We start from the raw sequence: 26,172 nt of genomic DNA, 5'->3' as shown, positions 1-26,172 counted from the left end.
CGCCAATTGATCCTTAGTGCCAATGAATGAGAGCTCGATGTCACCTCTTGCAATGTGATCCCGGATGAAGTGATTCCAGATTTCAATATGCTTCGTCTTCCCATGGAGAACCGGGTTGTAGGCGATCCTGATGGCGCTCTCATTATCACATAGGAGAGGCACCTTGTCGTACTTGAGTCCATAGTCCCCCAATGTTTGCCTCATCCATAGCACTTGAGCACAACAACTCGCCGCGGCAACATACTCGGCCTCGGCGGTACAGATAGAGACGCAATTTTGCTTCTTTGAAGACCAACAAACCAATGAGCGCCCAAGGAAGTGACATGAACCGGAGGTAGACTTCCTATCAACCTTTTCGCCCGCCCAATCCGAATATGTGAATACACATAAGGAGAAATCTGTGTCCTTTGGGTACCAAAGTCTGAAGTTTGGCGTGTCCACTAAATATCGAAGGATTCTCTTGACCACCATGAGGTGGCTTTCCTTCGGAGCCGCTTGGAACCGTGCGCACACACCAACGCTAAGCATAATATCCGGACGGGAGGCACAAAGGTAAATGGGTGAACCTATCATTGAGCAGTAGATCATTTGGTTGATGCCTTGCCATTAGGGTCAAGGGCGAGTTGACATTTGAGAGCAATGGGAGTGCCAACACTATTTGCGCCTTTCATGTTGAAGTGCTTGAGCATATCTTGATTGTACTTGGCTTGATTGAAGAATGTCCCTTGGTGAAGTTGCTTGATCTCGAAGCCAAGGAAGAATTTAAGTGCTCCCATCATGGACATCTCAAATTTGTCCGTCATCAACTTAGCAAACTTCTCTTTAAAAACATTGTTAGTTGACCCAAAGATGATATAATCCACATAGAGTTGGCATATGAAAAGCTCTCCGTTAACCCTCTTAGTAAAAAGAGTGGGATGAAATCTCCCCACTTCGAACCCACGGTCCACTAGTAACTCACGCAAATGCTCATACCACGCACGTGGGGCTTGTTTAAGGCCATAAAGAGCTTTGTTGAATCTATAGACGTGTTCCAGAAAGTGATGGTCCTCGAACCCCGGAGGTTGTTTGACATATACTTCCTCTTGTAGAGGACCATTAAGGAAGGAACTTTTCATATCCATTTGTTAGAACTTGAAACCATGGTGAGTGGCATAAGCCAAAAGGATATGTATTGACTCCAGTCGACAATGGGTGCATATGTCTCGCCATAGTCAACTCCTTCCACTTGTGAGTACCCTTGAGCCACAAATCTTGTCTTGTTGCGCATGACCATGCCATGTTCATCTTGCTTGTTTTTTAAGACCCATTTGGTGTCGATAACATTGCGGCACGAGCCCGGCCTTTCAACTAAGGTCCACACCTTTTTCCTCTTAAAGTTGTTCAACTCCTCGTGCATTGTTAGCACCCAGTCCGTATCTTCAAGAGCATACACCTTTTGAGGCTCTACCATTGAGATGAAAACATGATGCTCACTAAAGTTTGTCAATTGCGTGCGGGTAGATACTCTTGATCGAATATTGCCGATGAAGTTCTTTAGAGAATGTGACTTGAGGCGTAGGTGGCGTGTTAGCTTGTCTTCACAGCGAGTGTTGGCTTCCTCTATTGTTTCATTGGAATCCTCTTGGTCGTCAACACTATTCTGGTCCTCGCCTTGACCTACATTGCCCCGCCTTTCATCACCTCCATTGGAAGAAGCATGTATATCATGAGATGGAGGTGAGGTCGATTTTCTTCAAGGCCCAAATGGTCCAAGGGTCCCAGGGGCCGGATGGTTCGGGGAGGCCAGATGATCTGGCTTGGAGGACCCCGGAATATCCGTCCCAACTTCATCTACAACTTCTTGCTCTTGATCAGCAGGTTCAGGCACACTTGTTGATGTTGCTTTGTTGTTGCCTGGCGCCTCAGGAACTGGAGTATGGTCTAGTGTTGGTGATGGCTCCACATGCGTGGAACTTGGTCCTTACAAGTCGGCCACAAGGTGTCTCTCAATAGGTTGGAAAAATCCAATACTCATTCTTCCTCTAGCCTCCGAGGGTATTGCACCACCTTCAACAGTAGAAACGCTTTGCTCTTCCCGAGAGCCGTTATCCTCGAGGAATTCCACATCACAAGTCTCAACAACATGACCCGTGGTCTTGTTGAATATTCTATAGCCGTGGGACTCCGTGGCATAGAAAACAAATATACTTTCTTGAGCTTTGGATTCTAACTTAGATAGACGAGTACCTTTGATGAGAATGTAGCACTTGCACCCGAAGACCTTGAAGTATGACACATTTGGCTTGTGTCCCGTGAGTATCTCATAAGGCGTCTTCTCAACCCCTTGCAGTAGTATAAGCGGTTGGTGGCATGTCATGCGGTGGAGATAGCTTCCGCCCAAAAATTATACGGAGATTTGAACTCCGACATCATAGTCCTTGCCGCATGAATCAACGCCCGGTTCTTCCTCTCGGCGACACAATTTTGTTGATGAGTGTAGGGAGTCGAGTATTGACGAGCAATACCCTCCTCACTAAAGAACTCATCGGGAGTATAGTTCTTGAACTTGGTGCCATTATCGCTACTTATTGTGATGATCTTGGCATCGAACTTGCGTTGAACTTGGTTGGCGAAGTCGATCATGGTTTGTTGACTCTCACTCTTGAGCTTGAATAAGTAGACCCAACAATAGCGTGAATAGTCATCAAGTCATCAATGATGACGAGACAATACATCTTGCCACCAAGACTCTCATGAGAGGAAGGGCCAAAAAGGTCCACATGGTGAAACTCCAAGCATCTTGTCGTCAAGATGATAGTCTTGGCCTTATAGGGCTTCCCATGCATTTTACCTTCAACACAAGCTCTGCAAACACGATCTTTGCAAAATGAAACACTATCCATTAGGATGTGACCACCCTTGTGAAGACTTTGTAAAGTGCGCATGTTGACATCAAGATACAATACTTCTTGCCACCAAGACTCTCATGAGAGGAAGGGCCAAAAAGGTCCACATGGAAAAACTCCAACCACCTACCAAGACCCGTTACCTTTGAGCGTGTTTTGTCACCGTAGGAGACCGTGGTGTTGCATGGCCTCACTTCGGTGGCTAGGTCCTTTCTTCCGGTCATATGATTTGTGATGCCGCTATCAAGCACCCATTTTGCGCCGTCGGAAGCAAAGTCCTACACAAAATTACTTCTTGGATTTAGGTCTCCATTTTCAATAGGTCCTATCATGTTAGTAATAGGGAGCTTGGGACCCAAATAGTCCATAACACATTGTCCTCATAATCACCAACAAAACGAGCATGAACATTCCCATAATAATCAACAAAGAGAATATGAGAGGGATTGTTAGAGCCGCATATCCCTTAGTGGTGGGGCCAATAACTCCCACCCCTTTGGGTTAGTCATTGGTCTCTTGGACCAAGCCTTTCTTCTTCTTGTTTCTCCTCTTCTTCTTCTTTGGCTTGGGAGTCATATCTCCTCCATTGCTAGAGCTCTCTATTGCTCCTTCTTTTGCTTTCTCATGAGAAAGAGCAAGAAGTAGGAGGTTATCTCGATTCTCCTTCAACCTAGCAATCTCATCCAAGTGTCCACAACAAGAGTTGGTAGAAAAATGCACTTCAAGACCACAATCTCCTCCTCATGATCACAACAAGGGTTAGTCGAAAAGGGGACTTCTACTTCTTTCTCCTTAGACGCTTCCTCTTGAGGTTGATCACTTTACTTAGAGAGATTTACATAATCCTTTTTCAAAGCTTTGCGGGCCTTTTCAAGGGATGCAAAGTACTATGCAAAACGCAACCCACCCTTTTAGGTGATTATTACATGCAATCGGCTCCTGGAGAAAGGTCCAAAAAATGACCGAAAAGACCAAATTAATCTGACAATAACAACACAAGATGCATCCACTATGTTGATCTACACATCACGGAACAAAAAAAAAAAAATCCAGCTATGAGTGTAGGCGCACAGCAACTACAACTCACAGTACAATTACATTCACGATACGTGAAACGAGTCAATTTAGATTTCAAACCTCCTCTCATGGTACCTTAAATCAATTTTGTCAATGTTTTCAGGAAAACAAACCAGATAGTAATAAAATGAAACAATCCTACTGTACAAGAACATATGGAACTGTCCTACTCTAGCATAGCAATGGGCATGGATTTTCTTTGTGACAATAGCGAGAATTCCAATTCCAGAACAGTATTCAAAAACAGCCCTGGAAAAGAAGTATATAGTATAAGGAGGTGAACAATAGCTTATGTAGCTCAAGATGAACAGGAATATGTTGGTACATATACACCAGAGAATTACCATTCCCCTCCATTCAAAACCAAGGGGTAGCAAAGCAGCAGCTAAGAATGCTGTAAATACATGGTTGATGGTTCCATCTTCCTCTTGCATGCACCATTTCCAAATCTTATTGCTACATCTCCATATAACCAATGGCTCTTCCCTTATCTCCCGGCCATGTTTTCTCTTGTACGTTTCATCTCTAGGGTTACTGCACATGGAAACTTCACCTTGTCGAAAGCAGCATATGACCCTGATTCTAATACAAAGGGGACTCAAAGTAAGTGACTAAGTGCTTGATATTGGATACATTGCTTAAATTGTAGAGCACACATATAAAGAAGGATAAGCTGACTTGTGCTAACTACTGATACCATGGAGAGATTAAGCTACTATGAACAAAAAGTAAATATCTTTATAGTTTATTTATTTTTGAACAGGGAAAGGCCCGGTGAGGCTACAAATTCCATAAGGGACCCCAACAAACGAAGAAATTACAGAACTGTGCCCAAATTTTGCAAGAAAGACCCTGAACATATTCTGGAAAAAAGTAATTGGGTCCTCCATCACCGCAGACTACAGAGGACTGCCGCCGTGGCCTTCTTCGTCGGTGTGAGTGGCGGGGATGGAACCACCGAGAAGAAGAAAGGCGCCACCGCCAGTTCTTCAAGAGGCCTCCACCTGGAGGTTGAGCAAACACCGGACGACACCAGCGACGTTGATGGGACTCACCTGCTGGCCAAACTTCCTCCCCGCCATCCAACTCTTCCCCAACCTCTAGCTTGACACCTACCCCTCATCTTCACCACGCTGACATGGGGAGAAGAACCACATCAAGCTGCAGAGAAGAGCCATATTGCAGCCGAAACCACAGACCTTATTTAAGGAGGTGTCGACACCGACCTCCTTCCCCACCTCCGGCTCTGGCAGATGGAGCTCCATGGGTAGAGGAGGAACCACCAAACGCACTGATCTGGTCCAGAAGGTCCAGCGCCCGACTCCTAAATGCCAGCATAACAGCGAAGAAGACAAACACTAGATTCGATCTACTAGTACTATGTATAGGGAACCCCGCGCTGCACTCACCCCACCACACCGGCCAGCAGAACCGCCACAGAGGAAAGAGGAGCCATCTGGGATTTCACGGGCGACCCAGAACGGGGCCGTGGGGATTAGAGAAGAGGAGGTTTGGAGAGAGAGCTGCTCCGGTGGTCGATTGCATGAGGGGATAATAGTATATCTCATTCTCATAGGAAAGTAGCAAACCAGATACTTTCAAAGATTAACTATTTGTTTCTGGCAAAGACTTTCGGATGGAGCATGTGAGTATGGCGCATTTGGGGCGACACTCAATGTTGCTGCATCAGAGAGCCTCTACAGGAATGGGGTAGGCTGTGGTGCATGCTATCAGGTAAAGCCCATCTGTGCCAGTGCTCAGTTTGCATGAACAACGGAACATATTTTTTCTGTCCCCACTAAGAATGTCAACTGCCAAGAGGTGAGGTGCACAGATCCATACTACTACTCTGCAGATGGTGTGACAATCGTGACTTGGGAATGAGCGACAGCACCATGTTGGAATTAAATATACAAGGCGCATGGATATAATAAACCTATCTAAAGCTATTGCTTCAACACACCCAGTTTTTTTTATGATACAATTAGTTGATTTCTCAGATGGCAAAAGGCAAGAAGAAAGACCCTGAACATCACACCAGATGTGATCTTGCATAATGAGTAAACGGAAAAACTGACATGTTGGCAAATTTCTTGGTATTCTCCCTGCTACAGGGTTTCTTGTAACTACCGAAATAAGAACATTGTCTTCCAGATTACTTAGATAAGCAATTTCCCCTATGACCTAGAATTTGAGGTAGCAGGAAATCGTCGCAGTCCAGCTTTGTGAGGTAAACAGTAAATAAACAATGTAAATCATGCGTGGAAGGACTTACAACTAATTATACAGAAAGTTTCCACGTGAGTTAAATTTATAGTACTAAATACCTGCTTGATGGCTGGATGCAGACTTTGAACATGATATGCCAGATTCTGAGCCGGACTCATGGTGCAGTATGGGCTACCGTCTCCCCCACCAACTAGTCCTCTGTCCATAAGGATGCGGTTTAGCAGCGGTGCGCCCATGGAGATGACCAGACATGGTTAGTTCCACAGGTACAATACCACAAAACTGGAAGGCAGGGGCCATACATAATTCTGGGGTCCGAGTGCAGCTGTGGTATCTATATACAATGTAGATACTGCAAGAATAAATAGATGATATTTAATGGTGTCATACTTTTTGGACATGTATATACTCTTGCAAACATCTTTTTGTAATTTGTCATGGTTATGCTTGCCTGAATATGAATAAACTTCAACAGGTAAGTTTGCTTTTCCCACATTCTCTGATCATGCATTTTTTGTAATCTGTCATGGTTGTGCTTGGCTGGATAGGCTGTGTGTATGTATAAACTGCACGTGGAAGAATAGTAAGTTCACACAAGCAGTTTAGCAACTCTTATATTACTGTCTTTAAAAAGATACCAATACTTATTTTCTAGGAACATACAATTGAGAAATCACCACAACACATAGAATAATGCAAATTCAGATAAGGCATATGCTTATAATAGTTGATTATACTTAGCACTAGCCTTACCAAATTGGTAATGATGAGGTCTTCCGGATCCACTTGGTTGCATCATCATGGCAACATATAGGTACTGTAGAAAGCCATACTTCAGCCCAAATTTGGCTAAAACTACAAGGAACCAACTGACCCGTTCAATTGTCCATTGGATTCAGGACAAGGAGAAATTCCAAAAAAGGATGTCCGTCCTGATGTTTCGTCAAGAGATAATCCAATTATCAGCAACCACTAAAAGAAGTATTGATCAAAATAATAAACTCAACAGGATGGTACAATGAACATTTAACACACAGAACATAACAATTAGTTTGAAAGAAGGGAAAATTTCCTGCTGGACACCGTTATTTTTTTGGCCTTTGCCGAAAGACACCATCTAATTGTGGCTTTGCTCAGTACCATTAGAACTTTGCGTACCATTTGCCATAACAAACTATGAGACATAAAAGGAAAGTTGTAGCTAGGGTTACCTTTATACACTCAACTTCTACCTTCCTCTCAGGGGGCTAGACAGAAAAGGATTTTTTCCAAATAATCAGTCAATGGTGAGAATCAAGTATAGATACAATCATACAAATGTTGTGGTGAGAATTTAATTGAGAGGGAGAAGAAGCAGCAACACACACTGAGAAAGTAGCAGCTGCACGCACATCCAGATGGGGAGCAGCAGCTGCACGCACATCCAGATGGGGAGCAGCAGCAGCAAGCACACGAGAGAGCAGTAGAGAGAGAACTGATTTGGGATGGGAAGACAAACAGGAACCGAACAGACAAGCGTATAAAAGGAATTCCAATTCAGATGATTTTTCCCCTAAGATTTAACTTTCCTTTTCTGTTTTCTAGTGTGCTCAGGCAAATGGTTAGCAAAATTGTAATGGTACTGAGCATAGCCACAACCCGGTGGTGTCTTTCGGCAAAGGCCAGAAAATAACAGTGTCTATCAGCAAATTTTTCCTTGAAAGAATAATAAGTCAAAATTCACATCAAAACAACAATTTAAACTTAAGTTGAAACCAACTATAAGAGAAAGGAGCAAACGAATAAAGAAATACATCAAAATGTGCTAAGGAAATCTAGTTAAAAGTAAAGCAATTAGGTGAACTCAGCCCATCGTCTGCACATATCGTGTTTTACTAATAACAGCTCGCTGTTTGGCCTGATCGTAGAAGGTGCAGAATTTCTTGTGATAGAATATGTGGTAACTGTACCCAACTATAGAGAAAAACTTCTCAGTAAATAGAACTAATCTACATGTCAAACATGTGGTTGGGAACACACACTTTTTTCCGAGAAAACGCAAAGAAGCCTTTGCGTTTCATTTCACTGAAAAGAGAGAAGTTTTGTTACCATCCTCCCAGGAGGCCAAACAGGTGAACTAAAAGAGATGGAAAAGGGATGTACATGTGGTTGGTTGAAACCATGTGGGTGGTTGCAGCCATTAGGTGATAAGCACACACATCAGCATGTTTTTCTTTGCCTTTTGTTTTTAGTATGTTCAAAAATGGGTTGTGTTGAAACTATTTTAAATATTCCTGCTCAGGGAGAACAATTGGTAATTACTCAACAGCCCAAGGTCTGGGCCTTGGTGGTCAGGAGCCATGCCACTTGCCACAGAGGAGGGAGATGAGCACAGGGTTGCAGTAGGGAATGAGAGATGGAAGAGACAGATTGGGATACTTGTTGCCTGCTGTTAATTGACAAAAGCATCCTCTTATACAGAGATGGGTTTCCTAACAGATTGATCTAGAGATAAAAATCAACTTGCCTCAAACTAAAACATTTCCCATATCCTAAGTTAATGTTCAAGAGTCAAGACATAGCCAAAAGACGCCACTCGCCAGGCCTAAGCCTGTGCTGGCCCTGGCCTGTGTGCTGGCTGTGGTGGTATTTGCTATGTATATATGCTTATTTAGAAAAAGAAATAAATTTCAAAAACTTTGGGAACAATATAAAGGACGAGAGACAGATCAAAATTAACATAGTTTTAATGTCTGTCCATCCAACTGGGGGATTTCACAACCTACAACCCGAACAATTCCATATAAAAGCAAGCTAAACTATGATATGTTAGAATGTTAAAACATTATACCATTTGCTGTATGTGCAACTGCTCTTGATTGTGTTGTATGGTCAAGATGTTGATTTCCTACAAAAGAAATCGCTTGACTACTTGAAGAGACATCATGATTTCCAATCTCAGGATAGCCTGTTTGTAAAATATCATCTAGATGCTTCAGAAGAACAGTTGATTGATCTTCGATGTATGACATTGCCTCCTCTGATTTGGCAGCCCTTGAAGCTATTAGGCTAACGTAACGACACATGTTAGCGTAGCGAACTTCGGAGGATGACTGCATAATGCTGCCAGATCCACCATTAGGTTCTTCTCCCATTCTAATAGAACGGGCATCTTTCCTCCATCTCTTCAAAATGTACTGTTCTGGGAGCTCCTTGATATTCTTGAGATCAAGTACCTTTAGTACATGACAGCACTGGATTCCAACAGATTCAAACTTCCTGCAGCTGCAAGTAGCTGAGCCATCTAGTGCATCGAATTTGACAATGCCCTCTGATGGCTTCTCATCAAGTGCTATTTTGTACTCTGAGACTGTGCCAACTACACTGCAGGGGAAGGACAGGCAGTTCATGTAAGCCTCAAACTCACCCTGGAACATCTTGAAAGCTTCAGGTGTATAAGCATTTGAGGATTGTTTTAACATTCGTAAGGACGGGATTGGCAAAGTAACCTGGTTTCCATCAACATCAGCATGCAATTTCTTTGAACGATGCTCTTCCAGCATGGTCTCATAACGCTTAAAGAACAGCAGAATATCTTCTTGATCACTGAGCTCCCGTTTGAGCTCATTGATCATATTCTCCTTCCTAAGGGTAGTGAGTATATCAGCAGAAAAGATGGTTCTCCTATAAGGCAGCGCCCATTTTTCTTTCTCTAGGAAAAGTCTGCTGAGCCATTCACTCTCACCGATGTCATATTTCTCGATTAGCTTTTCCCATGCTGACAAGAACTCCAACTCATCCTCACACTCAAAGAGACACTGGCTCAAAGTGTTGCCAAAACTCTTGGAGCTTTCAAACACCTGCTTCAGGTGCCTCTTTGAATTGTGGTAGATATGCCACACACTTGTGCAATGGTAACTCCCAGGCCATACCTCTGCTGCTGCAATAGCACATTCAGAACGCTCATCAATAAAAATAGTCTTTGGCTGCCTAGCACGCATGGCATCGGCAAACGCCTGAAATACCCATCTCACTGACTTGATGCTATCATCATAGAGCAACGCTGCACCAAACACAAGCAACTGCTTATGGTTGTCCACACCAACAAACAATGCAAAGGGGCGCCCATACACATTCAGTCCATATGTTGTATCGAAGCAAACAACGTCACCAAAGCTTCTGAAGTCGATGATTGACTTTGAATCAGCCCAGAAGAAATTCACAGCTGAATTCCCATCAGGCGCCATTCCTACCGCATAATACACCGAGGGGTTTCCCACCTGCAGCCCCTCCAAATATTCCAATGCGGCACCAGCATCCCCAAGCTGCGCGCCCTTCCCCTGTTTCCTTCGATGCAGTTCTCCTGCCCCAAGCTCGTGCGCTCGAGCCTTCATCTTATGTGACCGCAGCTTGTGGACTGTCTCTGAGTTTGCGAGCGGGTGGTTATGGTCCGGGAAGAACTTTGCAACCCGATATGTTCGGCATGGGGTGATCTTGACCACCATTCTTGCCTGACACCCTGTCCGTGTTGGCGGTGGGCCTGGCCTAGGTGTGCCTGGTGCCCCTGCACCAGCACTGCTGGTGCTGATACTGGCCAGGCCCTCATGCTTGGCACGGTCACTGACACCCTCACGGGAACATACAAAGATCCGAGACACGATCGTCCCACGCTTGCGCTTCTTGTACGAGCGGCGGACGCTGAAGCCCACATGCTCGGCATACCGGTTGTAGAAGGCATACGCGTCGTCTTCCGTCTCAAAGTGCATGTCCGTGTGCGGCCCTTCCCTCGGATCGGGCAAGCTTGCCACAGCAGCGACGGCGTGGTGCGATGAGCTCGATGGCATCATGGCCAGCGACACAGCGGGCGCCGCAGAGGCCAGCGGGTGGTTGTGCTCGGCGACAAATTCGGTGACGCGGAAGGCATTGGCTGAAGGGATGAGCTTGATGGTGAGGGACGCCAGGCAGCCGGTGCGGGAGTCTGGGCACCTGGGAGGCGGTGGCGAGGCGGCAGCCGCAACGTCGGTGGCGTTGGTCTCTTCTTGGGGCTTCTTGGGTTCCTGGCGGAATCCCTGCTTGGAGCAGACGAAGAGGCGACGGGTGACGGTGTGCCGGGAGTTCTTGGACTTGTTGGACTTGCGGACGACGAAGCCAAGGCGGGCGGCGTAGGCCTTGTAGAACTCGTACGCATCGTCCTCCGTCTCGAAATACATGCCCATTTGTGGCGATGTTGGGACGGCGGCGTCATCCCCGGCGGCAGAGGGGGTGGAAGTCGAGGTGGCTTGGCCGAGAAGGGCGGGCTCGTCGGAGCCAGCGGCGGCGGCGGCGGCGGCGGCGGTGGAGGAGGAGGAAGGGGACGGGGAGGGGGAGGATGAGCCGGAAGAAGTCGGTGAGGAGTCTCCGGACGGGGAGACCGGGGGTTGCGCGGTGGTGGACATTAGGGTTTGAGCTAGGGTTTGGAGGAATGAAGGGGGAGAGCAGCGGGAGGAGGAAGAAGGGGTTGGATGGATTGGCTGTGGCGGCGGCGGGTGTGGGTGGATGTGTGTGGTGGAGGGGTTGCGAGAGGGCGAGCTGTTCAGTGCCATCTGCTTGTGAGAGTTGCTCATGGTTGAATCTGCTTGGACTTGACACTTGAGCAATGTCCACTTTGCTCTTCATGCTCACCAACAAACCCTTAACAAATGATGAACAAGAGGTTTGCCGGTTTGAAACAAGAGGTGGTTTGGGCTCTTAGTCTAAGAGCATCTCCACTCGTTGGCGCTTCCCACGCCCAAATCCGGCGAAAGTTTCGTTCGGATTGGAGGAAAATTAGACCCGGGGAGCGCCGAAGTTCCAGCCGTCACCCCGGCAGGACACCCCCAACTTGAGGCATTTGACATATTTCAATCAAATTCGACATAAAATTTAACAAGTTCGGCGAACAAGATTCAGAAAATTGCTGAAACAAATTGGGCGAAAATCAGTACAATGTTTAACAAGTGCTGAAACAAATGAAGCACACAATTTCACAAGTTTTGAAACAAATAAATAAAGACAGACTAGTTGGCGTCGGCGTTGGCGTTGCCTCGGAGCGTCCATATGTGCTCCACCAGATCATCTTGCAGCTGTTGATGCATTGTAGAGTCTCGGATCTCCTGGCGCATAGCAATGAAGGCGGCCCATGATGGAGGCACCTGGTGATTAGGCTGTGCAAGAGGTCCCTCTCTCTCATATGGTGCTTGTTGCTCAGCCAGAGGAACCGGATGTTTTCGCTCATTTTCAATAATCATATTGTGTAGGCACACACAGCAGTTCATCACCTCCCACATCTGATCTTTGGACCAAGTCATAGCGGACGACAGCAAATCTCTGCTGGAGGACACCAAATGCACGCTCGACGTCTTTTCGGCAAGCTTCTTGTTTCTTCACAAACTCGCAAAGTTTGGGGGTGCTAGGTTTCGAGATAGTCTTCACAAATGTTGCCCACTTTGGATAGATACCGTCTGCAAGGTAGTATCCTTTGTTGTAGTGCCGACCATTGATCACATAGTTCACCGGGGGAGCATGACCCTCAACAAGTTTGGAAAAGATCGGGGAGCAGTTTAGGACGTTGATGTCATTGTTGGATCCAGGCATACCAAAGAAAGAGTGCCAAATCCAGAGATCATGGGTAGCCACTGCTTCAAGTATCACAGTGCAGCCGCTTTTGTGACCCTTGTACATTCCCTGCCACGCAAACGGACAGTTCTTCCATTTCCAATGCATGCAGTCAATGCTTCCAAGCATCCCTGGAAAACCCCTAGCTTCATTTGTTGCAAGGATCCTCTGAGTGTCTTCGACAGTTGGTGATCTCAAGTAAAAGTCCCCGAACACTGCTATGACGGCCCTGCAGAACCGGTAGAAACAATCAAGGGCGGTGGACTCCGCCATCCGAAGATAGTCATCTGCACCATCACCGGGAGCTCCATACGCCAGCATCCTCATAGCCACTGTGCACTTCTGCAGTGACGAAAATCCAACCAAACCAGTGCAATCCGCTTGCATCTGAAGTAGGGGTCAAAGTCTCGGATGGCATACACAATTTGCAGAAATAGCTTTCTGCTCATCCTGAAACGACGCCGGAAAACACTCTCACCGTGCAATGGATTGTCGGCGAAGTAGTCGGCGTACAACATGCAGTAGCCCTCCATTCGTTGTCTCAGCTTGCACTTCCGGCGACTTGGTGCCGACCCACCACGTCGACCAGTTGCCAGTCCGGCGTACATGCTTGACAAGCAACCGAGGATCATCATGTGCTCCTGGTCTTGGGCGGTGGCTGCCATCTCTTCTCGCATAAGCTCGACGGACATCTGCTCCTCCTCTTCGTCTGAGTCCATGGCCGGCGAGGCAAATGGACGAACACCTGACGGGCGTGGTCGAGGCAACCCGAGCTGCGAGCGACGAGGAGTAGGCCAAAGTCGGAAAACAGGCCGGCGGAGGAGCAGCCAGATAGGCCTTCGTCGAAAGACGGCGGAATATAGGCAGGTGGAGAAGGAGGGACGGCGGAATCTGGGCAACAAGCTGGCGGGGTGGTGCCGGCGGCGAGAGAGATACGAAGGGTGGGGGAGATTTTGAGCGAGGTGGCGGTGGGGTTCGTGTGTCGAGTCGCCGACAGATCGGGCCCTTCCCCGCTTTTCACTTGCCCGGAGTCCCCGATAGATCCCCGGGGGACCGGGGATGGCGTGGGCTCGCCGGATGGATGAAGGGCCAAATCCGGACGAAAACGAGAAACCGGGGGCGCGACTGGGCCGAATTTCGCCGTCCGGATGAAAAAACTTCGCTCGGGGGCCTCGTCGGGGAGACGAGTGGAGATGCTCTAAGAGCATCTCCGGTGCGATTCCCCAAAGTATTCTCTAAATAGTGCCGGATTGAGTGTTTGGGGACGTTGTTGCTTGGTGTAGCATTTGGGGAGCGTGGATGCCCAGTCGCGCCTCAAACCAGGGCCTAATTTTTTTATTAGAGTATTAGAAAACATAACCATTTTTATTAAATATAGCATACAAATAAATATATTTGCTAAAATTGTTTTCAAATTAAAATAGAATAAACAATATGAAACTAAATAAATATAATAAGTCGGGCTAGATCAAGCACCGCCGCATTTGCTGATAATCCTTTGACCATCCACAGATGCTCAACAAGATCATGTTGAAGTTACTCATGAACATTATTGTCACGGATCTCTGAGTGCATGGCGAGAAAATCAACAAATTTTGCAGGCACCTCATGATCAACTTCCGCAAGAGGGCCTTGGCACTCATAGGGACCAACATGTGTCGTAACCCGATTCTTGCGGTCCTCATCGATGATCATGTTGTGCATGATCACACAAGCCTACATCACTTGTCCATATCCACGCATAACAAGTAGGATATGGGTGATAACATTTTTACCCATTACAAACGGGAGGACACGGGGAATCCCCATTTCATCCGTTCCCTCCCCTCTCTCTACATAATCAACATCAGCTCTCATGGTTGCAGGTTGAACGGTACATGCAGTATATGCAGCGGAAACAACAAGAGGCGGCGGAAAAGGGCACAAAACCCATCTAAGGTTCCGTCCTCCTCGCCGGCGATACTGCTGGTCCGCTCCGCCTCTGGTGGCCTTGCGGCCTTGGAGGTGTAGCGGACCACGGTCCCTCGCCGGTGGGAGTTCTCGTTTTTAATTTAGTTTGCTTTTCAGTCTCTTTTTTGGAATGATGCAACTACATCCTGAAGTCAGAATAAAGTCATCCCCGCCCTATCCTCGCTCTGGTGGTGCATCTAGCGCTGACGGAGGGCGCGTGGAGTTGTGTGTCCGTCGGATCTCCTGAGATCCGGTTGATTTTCGTGTTCGTTGGTGTGGTTTCATGTTAGTCTCTTCCGATCTACAGTTGTTATCATTGGCGATGGTTGCCTCTCTAGTGCGTCCTTTGGGACCTTAGCACGACGACCTCTCGTCTGTCTACTACAACAAACTCTACTACGACAAGCTTTGCCTAACTCCGGTGATGGAGGGGCGATGACAGCGGTGCGCCTTCGGCTCGTGCTAGTGTCTGTAGTCGTCGCCACTTTTTGAGCTATTTATACTACTGTTAATGATTATTAATAGATCGGTGGATTCCTCGCAAAAAACAAAATCAGCTCTCATGGTTGGTAGATGGTTGATGTAGAATCGGGGAGTGTGAGAATGGGTGTAGTGCCCGGTGGATTTGGGTGTGGGCAAGGCATGTGTATGTCCTTACCCTCCCCAACGGCAAGCTTGGTTACATTGTAGATTGTTCTGATACCAGCTCTGTATAGACCCACATCTTTAAGCACAATCAAATGAGTAGTATATATAAGTAGTGTGTCAACGCTAGAGTGCATGTTTTGGGCATGGCTACACAGGGCCTTTTTTTGAACAAATAAAAGAAATGACATTTCGAAGTTTAAAAAAATTCCGAGACAAAAACTTAGATGTAGAAATAATGTACTCTACCAATGTGAAAATTTTCAACTCAAAATACCCCATATTTTAGGCTCCAAAAAAGAAATCAAAATCTGACTTCTGAAGTAGTGAGAAGTGGAGTCCTCCAAATTCTGTCAGATTTTATTATTTTTCTTAAGCCCAGAATATAAGGTATTTCGAATTGAGATTTCATCGGTTGGTAGAGTAAATCATTATCTAGGATTTTTTTCAAGAATTTTTGAAACTTTGAAAAGTTTTAAAGTTGTGAGAAAAACCAGGCTCTCCAGCCTCTGGTCAACGCTAGAAAATCTTGCGCTGCAACCAACCCTCACCTCTCCCCACAAAAGTCTACTTGACTTTTTTTCCTCAAATCCTGTAAGGCGTTCACTGTTCAGTTGGCTGTGACCTCTGAAGAATTCTGTACGGCTCCCTCTCTCTCTAGCTTCCAGATGGGGGTCATGTGTACGACAGCTGCAGCAGCACTAGCTCTTGTTGTGGCTGGTATCTTGGGAGCTGCAACTGCCAATGTAAGATGCCAGCAACAACTGTGATCAATTCTCCCTATTTCTCCCAATCCATCAACTCCTCATGACTCTGCTAATTAAAACTGAGCCTTTGGGTTTGATTTGAATTCAGGTAGGCCACACGTGCTCAAGGAGCACCGGCTGCGGCGCCGGGCAGTGGTGCTTGGACTGCAAACCAGAGCTCGCCGGCTCCCACTGTGTCCGCTCCACCGCCACCAACTCCTTCGAACTCGTTGTAAGAGCTCGTTTCTTCATGTTGTTTGTCACTTTTCTTTCTTCTGTCAAAAAAGGAATAAGGACAAGCAGTTGAGCGTATGTTTGTTTAGGATTTTGGATTCATGTATTCCTCTTTTCACAAATCATTACAGGCTGGCTAGATCTGTTTTCAACAACCACATGGTGTATGTAGTGAGCAACTTAAACAAACAAAGATCTGTTTTCAACCAAACACAGTGTGATCCCAAGAGTTTGGCAAACTGTAGTTTGCTGGAGAGCAAAAACTCTCATTGAAATTTTGGTTAGCATGTTACATGATTATGTTTATGTAAGGTTCGTGCCTGTACCACGTGCGGCCTGCACGTGTAGCATACAAAATCCAGAGTTAAACGCTCGTGCATGTATCCTGGCGCGTAGAGATTTAGATAAGATGCGGAGGGCATTATGTCCTAATTTTCTCCCCAAAATCGATAAATTTGATGCTTCTCAAAATACCCTATTGGGAGTATATAGGACTTAGTTTGGACTAGGTAGTCAAGGAAATCATGATGAGAACAATTTCTTTTCATAGCCCTAACGTTTCTTCCTCCATTGGTTTTGGTCTGGTCTTCTTCAGAATAACTCGTTGCCGTTCAACAAGTACGCCTATCTCACGACGCACAACTCATACGCCATCCTCGGGGAACCATCGCACACCGGAATTCCACGTGTCACCTTCGACAACCAGGAGGATACAGTCACTGATCAGTTAAATGTAGCTTCTGCATCACCTGATAAATTCTTCTGTTGCTACACATTTCCTATCTTATGCACAGAAATTCTCATCCCAGTTGCAATGTTGTACAGAACGGTGTTCGCGCACTAATGCTCGACACGTATGACTTTAATGGAGATGTATGGCTGTGCCATTCAATTGGAGGAAAATGCGATTTCACTGCATTTGTGAGTGCAACTACTGATTGTTCCTTCATCACTTATCTCCAACACTTGGATTTTCAGAGTACAGTGTATGCTAAATATGTAGTCCTTAATTGTAGGAACCTGCACTGGACACATTCAAGGAAATCGAAGCATTTCTTTCAGCCAACCCATCCGAAATCGTCACGGTTATCCTGGAAGACTATGTTAATGCACCAAATGGCCTGACAAACGTGTTCAGGGCCTCTGGCCTGCAAAGGTACTGGTTTCCGGTGTCGAAAATGCCGCAGAACGGTCAGGACTGGCCTCTTGTCAACGACATGGTCGCAAGCAGCCAGCGCCTCCTCGTGTTCACCTCCATGAGGTCGAAGCAAGCCACAGAAGGAATCGCGTACCAGTGGAACTTCATGGTTGAGAACAATTGTGAGTCACCAGTAGTTCTTCCATACAAAACCTTGTTGTGCAATTCATCATCGTGAATTTGTACATGCTGTTTGTATGAATTTTACGTCTTTCCCTCCGGCACAGATGGCGACGTGGAATGGATGCTGGGAAATGCTCAAATCGTGCGGAATCGGCGCCTCTCAATGACAAGAGAAAGCCGCTGGTTCTCATGAACTACTTCCCATCGGTCCCTGTGAAGCTGACTGCATGTTTGCAGCACTCCAAGAGCCTCACTGACATGGTAATGACTTGCTACGGCGCAGCTGGAAATCGATGGGCTAATTTCCTTGCGGTTGATTACTACAAGGTACTAATCACCAAACTGGTGGAGGATAGAAAGACTGTCCAGCAGTTTACGTTTTGCTAAAGTACAACAATAAGGATGCTATATTGTTGCAAGGATTCTTGTTTCAAAAAAAAAAAAAAAATCTGTTGCAAGGATTCTTTATTGATGCTTCTGAACTGAACTAATTTCAGAGGAGCGATGGAGGTGGCGTGTTCCAAGCCACAGATCTGCTCAGCGGGAGGCTCGTGTGCGGATGCCAGGACGTCAAATGCTTGTCCGGCAAGACTGATACAATTGTTTCCTTCGTTGTCGTCCCCAACTGTATAGTGTTTTGTAAATCATGGCATTTTTTTGTGACAAATGATGCCTTCTGTTAAATTGCTTGTAAGTTTGTATCAAAATGATAGTACAAGAAACAAGAATCTAGCAAGGAAGTGGTCGTGGTGGGGGTGGGGTTGATAGATTGGGAGGAGATGAAAGTGTTCGTGTCTTATTTTTCTGACAATGTTGTCGGCCTCGGTGGGCTAGGTCGTGTGAAGATAAAAAAAAAAAAAAAAAAACAGGGTGCAGGTCGGTTAACGGCATTAGTTCTCGATGCGGTGGAAAATAGTCAACAAGGCCATCAGTAGCAACAGGGTGTGTAGCTATTCCTATTTTGCTACTGTACATACAATCGTATCTACATTGTTTCTCGTATTGCACACGAAAAGCTTCTATTTCTCACTCTGAAACAAAGCACAATTTGAGGCCACAATAGCAAGTACTCCAACTGAACGAGAGGCCCCAAAGAGACAACACTACAACATTATCCTACAAACTTCGATATATTACATTGGAGAAGAACAGTGTACTTTTGAGCTACCAAAGTGTTTCTGAAAAAGCAAAATAATTACAGTGCCGTACTCAGGTTTATCTATTTGATGCCTGCCCATGACCTGAAAGCTCGGACATCTTCGATCCTTTTGCTCTGAGCTTCTGTTTTGTCATGCAATGAATTCAAGTTCCCATATAGATTCTTGTGCAGCTTCAGAAAGACTTGCCTATATTTCCACTTGTCGCAGTAAATATTATGGGTTGACATGTAACTTGTAACCTCCATCACCCTTGAAAAATAGCCACCTTTGAGGAAATCCAAAACCAAGCAGTCAAGCAAATCCCTATCAACAGATATTTCTCCACACTCGAGTCTGCGCTTTATTTCTCCCCACAGTATGGTGATCTCCCTATACATGCCTAGTGAAGAATATCCACACAATATGTGGCAAAAGGTATGCAGATTGGGCCTAATATTTTGCTCTCTCATGCGCTTATATGTACTCATAGCATCTTCCATCATATTTGCCTTGCAGAAGAAAAGAATTGAATTATTTAACTGAAAGGTTAAGTAGTCTCCAGGGTCATAGTGTTCAGTTTCTTCAACCAAAGTGGAGAGCAAAGATGATATAGTTTGGGGCATCTCATCCTTGAGTATGTTGGCAATGTCCTTTATGGTAAATGATGGACTAGTATGAAATTCAGCCATGGTAGATGCTATTTTCTGTATCTGTTGGAGAAGCCCATTGAATTCTTCAGGTTTATGCTCCTTCTCATATGCTCTCAGAAGAGACATGTAGGTACCAACCTCGATAGGAACCTTGGCTGAATCTAAAGCATCCAGGATATCATGAGCCTCATGCAACCAACCCATCTGAATGCATGCATTAATCACATCTGAAGCAGAAACTCCCTTTAGATCTTCTTCATGCAATGTAATAAAAAAGCTAGACAATGGACCCAATTTCTTCGCTTTCACGCAGCCAACAATGAATTTAGCAAGGGCTTTTTCACTAGGAAGAAGATTTCCATCAACAGGAACGAGAAGGTTGCACTGCTTTGTTGTATCCAAAACAAAACCTTTATCCAGTTTTGCGGGGTCAAACATTATTCTATATCCACTTTTGAGGTTACCAGAGCCAATTTGTATTATACCCTGTTTCTGAACGTCATTGTTATTGAAAGCATGTGACTTTCGTTGCCGATACAGATCGATCAAAAGATGTGCAGCAGCATCCATGTCATTGAAACTGAACTGTAGGCTCAATAAACTGTCATAAAAATGTTGATAGTGCTGAAAGAATGGCAAAAGGGAATCAATGCTTTTTTTCATGGTGACCAACTCGTCTCGCTGCCCAACCATTTCACAGACACGAGCAGCAATCGCCATTGTATTCACATCGGCTACAACCCCAACCAATGACATCAACTCCATTATTTTCTGGGCTTTGATCATGCATTTGAAGTTAACACACGACTCCAAAACCATATTGAACAAGGTGACGTTGTTCTTTAACGGGTCCAATTTCTTCAGCTGTCGCCTATCTGATATTTGACTCAAGAAAGACTCGCAGGTCTCAGCTAGAACATCGGCAGCGAGATAGGACCCCACTTGTGATTTCACCATGTGCAAAAACACCATCCTGAGCATATCAACATCAGGAAGCTTGCCACTCTGCATGATGACCCTAAGGGTCGCGGAGGCAGGGACAGGCGTCTGATCTCTTGAAAGTGCCAGAGCTAACCTCATCAGCGAGCTAGTGTTGAGAAGATTGCCGTTGCGCTGATAAACTGACAGAACCAGGTCATAGGCTCTCTGAAGCCACCTCCGGCTAGATGTGTAGGACAGCGACACGATCACGCTGTTCAATACCCTCGGCTCGGGAAGACCGTGCAGGCTTTTGTAATTGCCGAATGCTCGCAGCGCCTCATCGAGATTGCCGTCCTTGAGGCCAACATCGATCATCCTTAGTAGAGTTTCACGGGACGGTGATTCCCATGGCAGGGCACTTGTGCTCTTGGAAAGACGCTGTGCAGCTAGAACGCAATGCCTCCTCCATGACCCATTGCGATTGGCCTAAACCGAGTGCAGAAAGCATTTGCCTTAGATTCTACCCAACCAAAAGCAAGAGAAACTATGCAATGTACAATTGTACTTGAAAGGGAAGCTGCGAATTGTTTATCCAGGTAGTTCGCTTACAGTCAAGGCAGCTTCGGCAGCGCGAGGAAACAGCAGGAGCCCGCAGCAACGGCGGCACACCTGGGGCAAGCTCCTCATCGCATCAATCCAGCATACTCCTCATCACGCTCCGACGATTAATCCGAGTACATAGAGAGGTACACAGCTAGAACATCGAGGAAAAAAACAGAGAGTTACAAGCTGAGACATAGGACACTGGAGGCCTCGGAGTCGGAGGTGAGATTGAGGCGCAAACCTGGCCGGCCGCATTTCTCCACGCACCGTGGCCGCACGACGGGCGCCCCTCTGCCGCTATCTTCGTTATCCACCGATGCGCTGCGGCGCGCAGCCGCAGAACGAGATCGCCGCCCCTGAGGTCAGCTGCCCGCTCGCCCCGCTCCTGATTGTGTGTCGCCGCCGGCTCGCCGTAGGCAAGACGACGGGACTGGGACGGGGAGTTGGGGGTTAAGAAACACAAGTTGGGCTTTTATTGGGCTACGGACCGCCGGAGGCCCAATACTACGGGCCGCAGCCCACAACTCACTCGTCGCCTTCCACGCAGACGCAGAGAATCTCCATTCTTCCCAGCTCCCCCGTTCCTTCTCTCTAAAAAAAAGCTCTCCCGTTCTTGCAGCCGACTCCCGATTCCGGCGGCCGCTGAGCCTTCCGCTCGCCGACGCTGCAGAATAAGCGCCCTAGCCACCTTCCGCCTCCACTGCGGTAGCTCGAGTGGGGTGGAAGGCGGGAGATCCGTCCAGGCTGATTCCCTTTTCTCGGTACGGAAGCCCTAACTCGCTCTGCTTGGGTTCTGAGAGTGGTTTCTTATTTGGTGTGAGCTTATGTTTCTTCCATTGTGAAATAATTCAACACAAGTATACTGTTAGCGGTGGATTTCGATTTGACTATTTGAACAGTAGCTAGTTTTCCTAAAATTTTGGAGCTACTTCATGCCGCCGTACATTCTACTACCGTTAAATTAGTTTGTTTGTGCCGCATGTCACTAGTAATACTTGTTTTATCAGGACCTGATAGAATGATAGCTGTGTCAGTGATTCCTAATACTCATCTAATGCGCTGTATATGAGTGTTAAAAAAATTCAAGAATGGAGATAATGTGATGTACATTAATCTGGTAGCCAGTGTGCTGTAATGTTCAAAAAGGGAGATGAAGTTATTTGCAGAGAGCCAAAGTGCTGTAGATGTTCTCAGCATGCTTTTGTTAGCAGCATCTGTACAGGGTTTTTGATACCGCTGCTCTCTGTTTTTTCAGACTGAATAGATTATTTGGGACCAATGGAAGAAGAAGACTATAGCACCGAATCATCTAATGAAGAAGATGTGCAAGAAGAGGGCGAGAAGGAAACAAGCCTTGCCGAGGGTGATGTGTTTAAGCCAGTTGATATGGATCCAGAATGGGTACCCAAAGTAGGCATGGTATTCGATTCAGAAGAAGACGCCTTTCAGTTCTATGTGGCGTATGGCTGCCGCTCTGGTTTTGGTATCACAAGGAGATCTAACAACACCTTTGATGGTTTCCGCTATCGCTCGACATTCATATGCTCTAAAGGAGGCCAGTCTAGGTTGAGATCTGGTGTGACAAGGCCTGCAAGGAAGCGAGGCACAAAGACTGGCTGCAAGGCTAAGATGATTGTCAAGGATGCCCATTTTCAGAATCGGTGGGAAGTTATTGTTCTTGAGTTGGAGCATAACCATGCCCTGGATCCTAGCTTGCTTAAATACAAGAAGCACTTAGAGAACTTATCTTTAAATCCACCTCATATGTCTGAGGCGCCACAGGATTGCTCAGCTGCTGCACATTCTAGTGGTGTTGGAGATAGCAGTGTACCTTCATCTGCCCATATTGAAATCAAGACCAAGATAGACAGAAATAGGAAATTGAAGCTTGCAGAAGGAGATTTAGAAGCCTTGGTGAGTTTTTTCAATGACATGCAGGACCGAAACCCATGTTTTTTTCATAGTTTAGACATGAATGAGCAAGGACAGCTAAGGAATGTCTTCTGGGCTGATGCCAAATCACGTAGTTCTTACAATTACTTTGGTGATGTGGTTTCTATTAATATCACAAATTTCAGTGATCAGTATGATATACAGTTCGTTTCATTTGTGGGCGCTAACCACCATGCTCAGCCAGTGTTACTAGGGTGTGGTTTGCTTGCTGGTAGATCTCTTGGAGCTTACGTGTGGCTTTTTGATACATGGTTAAGATGTATGAATGCTACACCACCACCTGCAATAATTACCAACTATTGTCATGATGTTGCAATAGCTGTTAAGAAGGTTTTTCCGAATGCACGCCACCGCTTTTGCCTTCGGCACATTTTGAATGAGCTTACTGAGAAGTTGGACGGAATGGAAAAGAAGGATGGGATGATCACTACTTTCAGCACATTGTCCTATGATTCAGTTACTATGCCTGATTTTGACAAAGAGTGGCAAGAAATGACGCAGCAATTTCATTTGGACGGAAATGAATGGTTTTCCAGATTATATGAGGTCAGGGCGCAGTGGGCTCCTGTTTATGTCAAGGATTTCTTTTGGGCGGGAATGTCTGTCACGGACAGAAATGACAGTGCAGCTGACTACTTTGATGGCTGGTTGATGTCGGGAACGTCTGTGAAAATGTTTGTCGAGCAGTACGAGGCAGCTGTTAGAAGTAAGTTAGAAAAGGAATCCTACGAGGATTTACAATCATCTCAGATGAGGCAACCTATGATGACTGGATTGCCTTTGGAGGAGCAAGCAGCTAAGATGTACACAGTACAAATATTTCAGATGTTCTTGAATGAAATGGGGCGTTCATTTCAGTGCAACTATAATATACTTGATCGAACTGATTCAGGAGCAACATACATAATTTCAGAGCATTTAAATCAAGCAAAGAAGGTGGAGTACAAAGTTGCTTATGACAGTGTTGAAGAGGACATATGGTGCATGTGCCGGTTATTCCAGTTCAAAGGTATATTGTGCAGACATGCTCTCACTGTACTAAGGCAGGAGCTTGTACCGATGATTCCACCAAAATACTTCATTCATCGTTGGTGCAAGGATTGTAAACAAACTTGTTCTTCCATTTCCAGGGATGCCTCATTAGGTGCCCAGGAATTGGGAAGCTATGATGATCTCTACAAAGTCGGCCACCAATACTTTGCGGAAGTAGTGGAATTGGGTTCGGTGAACTCAGAATCAAAAGAGTATGCTTTGTCAATCATGAGGGAGATCAGGGATAGAGTGATTTCCTATGAAAAGTCACTAAGAGATCAAAGGGTTGACAGTCAAGTTTCAACTGCCAATTTTGCATATAATCCGGTGAATGAGGATTTTACGGATGATGCATTGCCCATTTCTTTGAATACGAAGGGCTGGGATCTTCCGCAAGGTCAGTCAAAACGTTCTAGGAAGAAGAAATTGGCGACGCCAAGTGTTCTTGATACCTTGAAAAAGAAAACAAAAAAGGCCTATAACAAGAGGAGGAATGCCACCGCGAACAATCTGAACACAACGGTCGCCACACCTGACAGCGTACCTGACAGCATACATGTATGTATCGTTACTAGATCCACAAATTTGACTATTCCTTTTTTTTCCCACATATGTTTGTTCTGACAATTGACATTGATTTTTTTTATCCATTAGGTGCAGCAGAATCAAGTAAATGAGGGATGGCCGTTAACATCTGCGGGTGCACCTGATGCTTACCCTTATGGAGTAAGCTAAAAAAAAATCTCTTTCTAGTTTCCCCTCTCTTTGTTCTTAGTGGGGTTAATGGAACTCTCATATGATAATGCTCATATTTTACAAATTATGTTTGGCTTATAGGTGGAGACCATTTCATTTGATTTGACACAATACAACAATGCGCCAAGCTTCCATTGGCCTGAAAGCAGTACCAGGTCTCAGCTTGAGTGAAAGGAGGCATCGGTTTAGTTGTGCATGCACTCGAGTAGCCTGCTTTCTAACAGGACCACATGATGAGTGGAGTTAGTGGTGGTCGTTCAGGTTCGGCATTATTTTCTCTGCCACGGTTGGTGAAAAAAGCTCGAACTTGGCTGAAATTACTACTATAAGATATCGACTTCTCACCCAGGTCTAAGGTTTGGCTAATGTGATGACATGTCTGTCCTGATTTTGAGCTCCATGTGATGTCCCACCTGTACATACTCATCTCTGTTTTTCCGCGCCCTTAGATATTTGCTGCTCCCGTTAATTAGGTTTGTCTGAATCTTTCAAGGTAGCTCAACTTACATGAATAATTCGATCTGATGTTACAAGGACGTACATTCTTGTGTATTGTAATGTATGCTTTTTATTTTTAATAAAATTTACTTGTCTGAAGTTACTCAGGTGGTTTTTGAGTTGCAAACCTTGTAAATTTACTCGTTTATCCAATAGAATTGTAGAAATAAAAGTTATCCTTTTGTTTCACACAACTTGTTCAGGTATCCTTCTTGATCACATCATTCTCCACTAGCATAGAATCGAGTTGGTCTAATACTTGATTGGTCTTCCTTTAACTGAATATTAGCATGTACAGTTCTAATTTGATCAGCTCTTGATGCATTGTACTCCCTCCTTTGGGTAATGCATTGGTTTCAGCGTTAACTTTTCCCATTACCTTTTTAGATTTTAGATTACTTTGTTCATAGATCGCCACTATGTGAGTAATACTTCTTCATATATATAAAATTCGCGTACTGTTGAAACTCATCTGAATATCTGATAGAAAATGAAGGCAACGGTTCAGGATCTGCAAACTACAAAACAGTTGTGAGCAGGAGCTCATGCGGGATGCAGGAGGAACACCCATTTGGTTCACGCGCCGAATGGGTCGCCGCTGATATGAACCGAACGTGGTCACCCATTTTTTGGCATGTCCGTTTGGACCAAAATTCAGCCCAAATTTGGGCTGATTTTGCGTCCTCGCAGACATGGCTCGGACGCATCTCATGTCCTCTAGTCCGCCTCTGGCTAGCCTATCGGCGACCCAAAACCATTCCGCCCACCCATCCTCCCTGTTAATTCCAGCCTCGGGTTGTAACCGCAGATTTGGCATTGAATCCACCGCCCGCTGGCCGCTGCCACAGCCGGGACGAGCTCGAGTTCGGGGCTTCTTGCTAGACGAGGACGGGTGGTCTTGCTGGTGGCGAAGGAGCT

At 45.7% G+C, this 26,172-nt stretch overlaps 3 protein-coding genes and 2 pseudogenes across 8 annotated transcripts; 3 read left to right on the top strand and 2 right to left on the bottom strand.

The window, feature by feature from the left end:
* Window positions 1–3,870: 3,870 nt before the first annotated feature.
* Window positions 3,871–11,735, bottom strand: LOC127333762 (protein FAR1-RELATED SEQUENCE 5). 6 transcript variants are annotated; one of them, XM_071826152.1, is made up of 6 exons: window positions 9,025–11,735; window positions 6,948–7,126; window positions 6,646–6,760; window positions 6,293–6,546; window positions 4,310–4,547; window positions 3,871–4,214 (listed from the first exon to the last, which is right to left on the bottom strand). In XM_071826152.1, exons 1-2 carry the CDS (start codon window positions 11,606–11,608, stop codon window positions 7,050–7,052), a joined length of 2,661 nt encoding a protein of 886 aa, XP_071682253.1. In that variant the 5' UTR covers window positions 11,609–11,735; the 3' UTR covers window positions 3,871–4,214; window positions 4,310–4,547; window positions 6,293–6,546; window positions 6,646–6,760; window positions 6,948–7,049. The 6 variants fall into 6 exon arrangements, with proteins under 6 accessions (XP_071682253.1, XP_071682252.1, XP_071682254.1 ...); XM_071826151.1 differs by having other exon boundaries at window positions 3,871–4,547; XM_071826153.1 differs by having other exon boundaries at window positions 3,871–4,499.
* On the top strand, window positions 4,370–6,543 carry LOC127328875 (expansin-like B1; annotated as a pseudogene).
* Window positions 11,736–16,069: 4,334 nt separating the features above from the next.
* Window positions 16,070–18,385, top strand: LOC127328876 (PI-PLC X domain-containing protein At5g67130-like; annotated as a pseudogene).
* A 428-nt stretch (window positions 18,386–18,813) lies between these two features.
* LOC127333764 (pentatricopeptide repeat-containing protein At4g17616) lies at window positions 18,814–21,459 on the bottom strand. The gene is made up of 3 exons (XM_051360202.2): window positions 21,257–21,459; window positions 21,022–21,166; window positions 18,814–20,898 (listed from the first exon to the last, which is right to left on the bottom strand). The coding sequence occupies exons 2-3, from the start codon at window positions 21,097–21,099 to the stop codon at window positions 18,922–18,924; spliced, it is 2,055 nt and encodes a 684-aa protein (XP_051216162.1). The 5' UTR covers window positions 21,100–21,166; window positions 21,257–21,459; the 3' UTR covers window positions 18,814–18,921.
* Window positions 21,460–21,572: 113 nt separating this feature from the next.
* Window positions 21,573–25,353, top strand: LOC127333763 (protein FAR1-RELATED SEQUENCE 6). Its single transcript, XM_051360201.1, has 4 exons — window positions 21,573–21,776; window positions 22,271–24,558; window positions 24,655–24,726; window positions 24,838–25,353. The coding sequence occupies exons 2-4, from the start codon at window positions 22,294–22,296 to the stop codon at window positions 24,925–24,927; spliced, it is 2,427 nt and encodes an 808-aa protein (XP_051216161.1). The 5' UTR covers window positions 21,573–21,776; window positions 22,271–22,293; the 3' UTR covers window positions 24,928–25,353.
* Window positions 25,354–26,172: the final 819 nt, after the last annotated feature.

Source organism: Lolium perenne, chromosome 2 (genome assembly GCF_019359855.2).
Source record: "Lolium perenne isolate Kyuss_39 chromosome 2, Kyuss_2.0, whole genome shotgun sequence".
Taxonomy (NCBI): domain Eukaryota; kingdom Viridiplantae; phylum Streptophyta; class Magnoliopsida; order Poales; family Poaceae; genus Lolium; species Lolium perenne.
The sequence above is the reverse complement of the archived record's forward strand: the minus strand, read 5'-3'. Positions and strand labels throughout refer to the sequence as shown.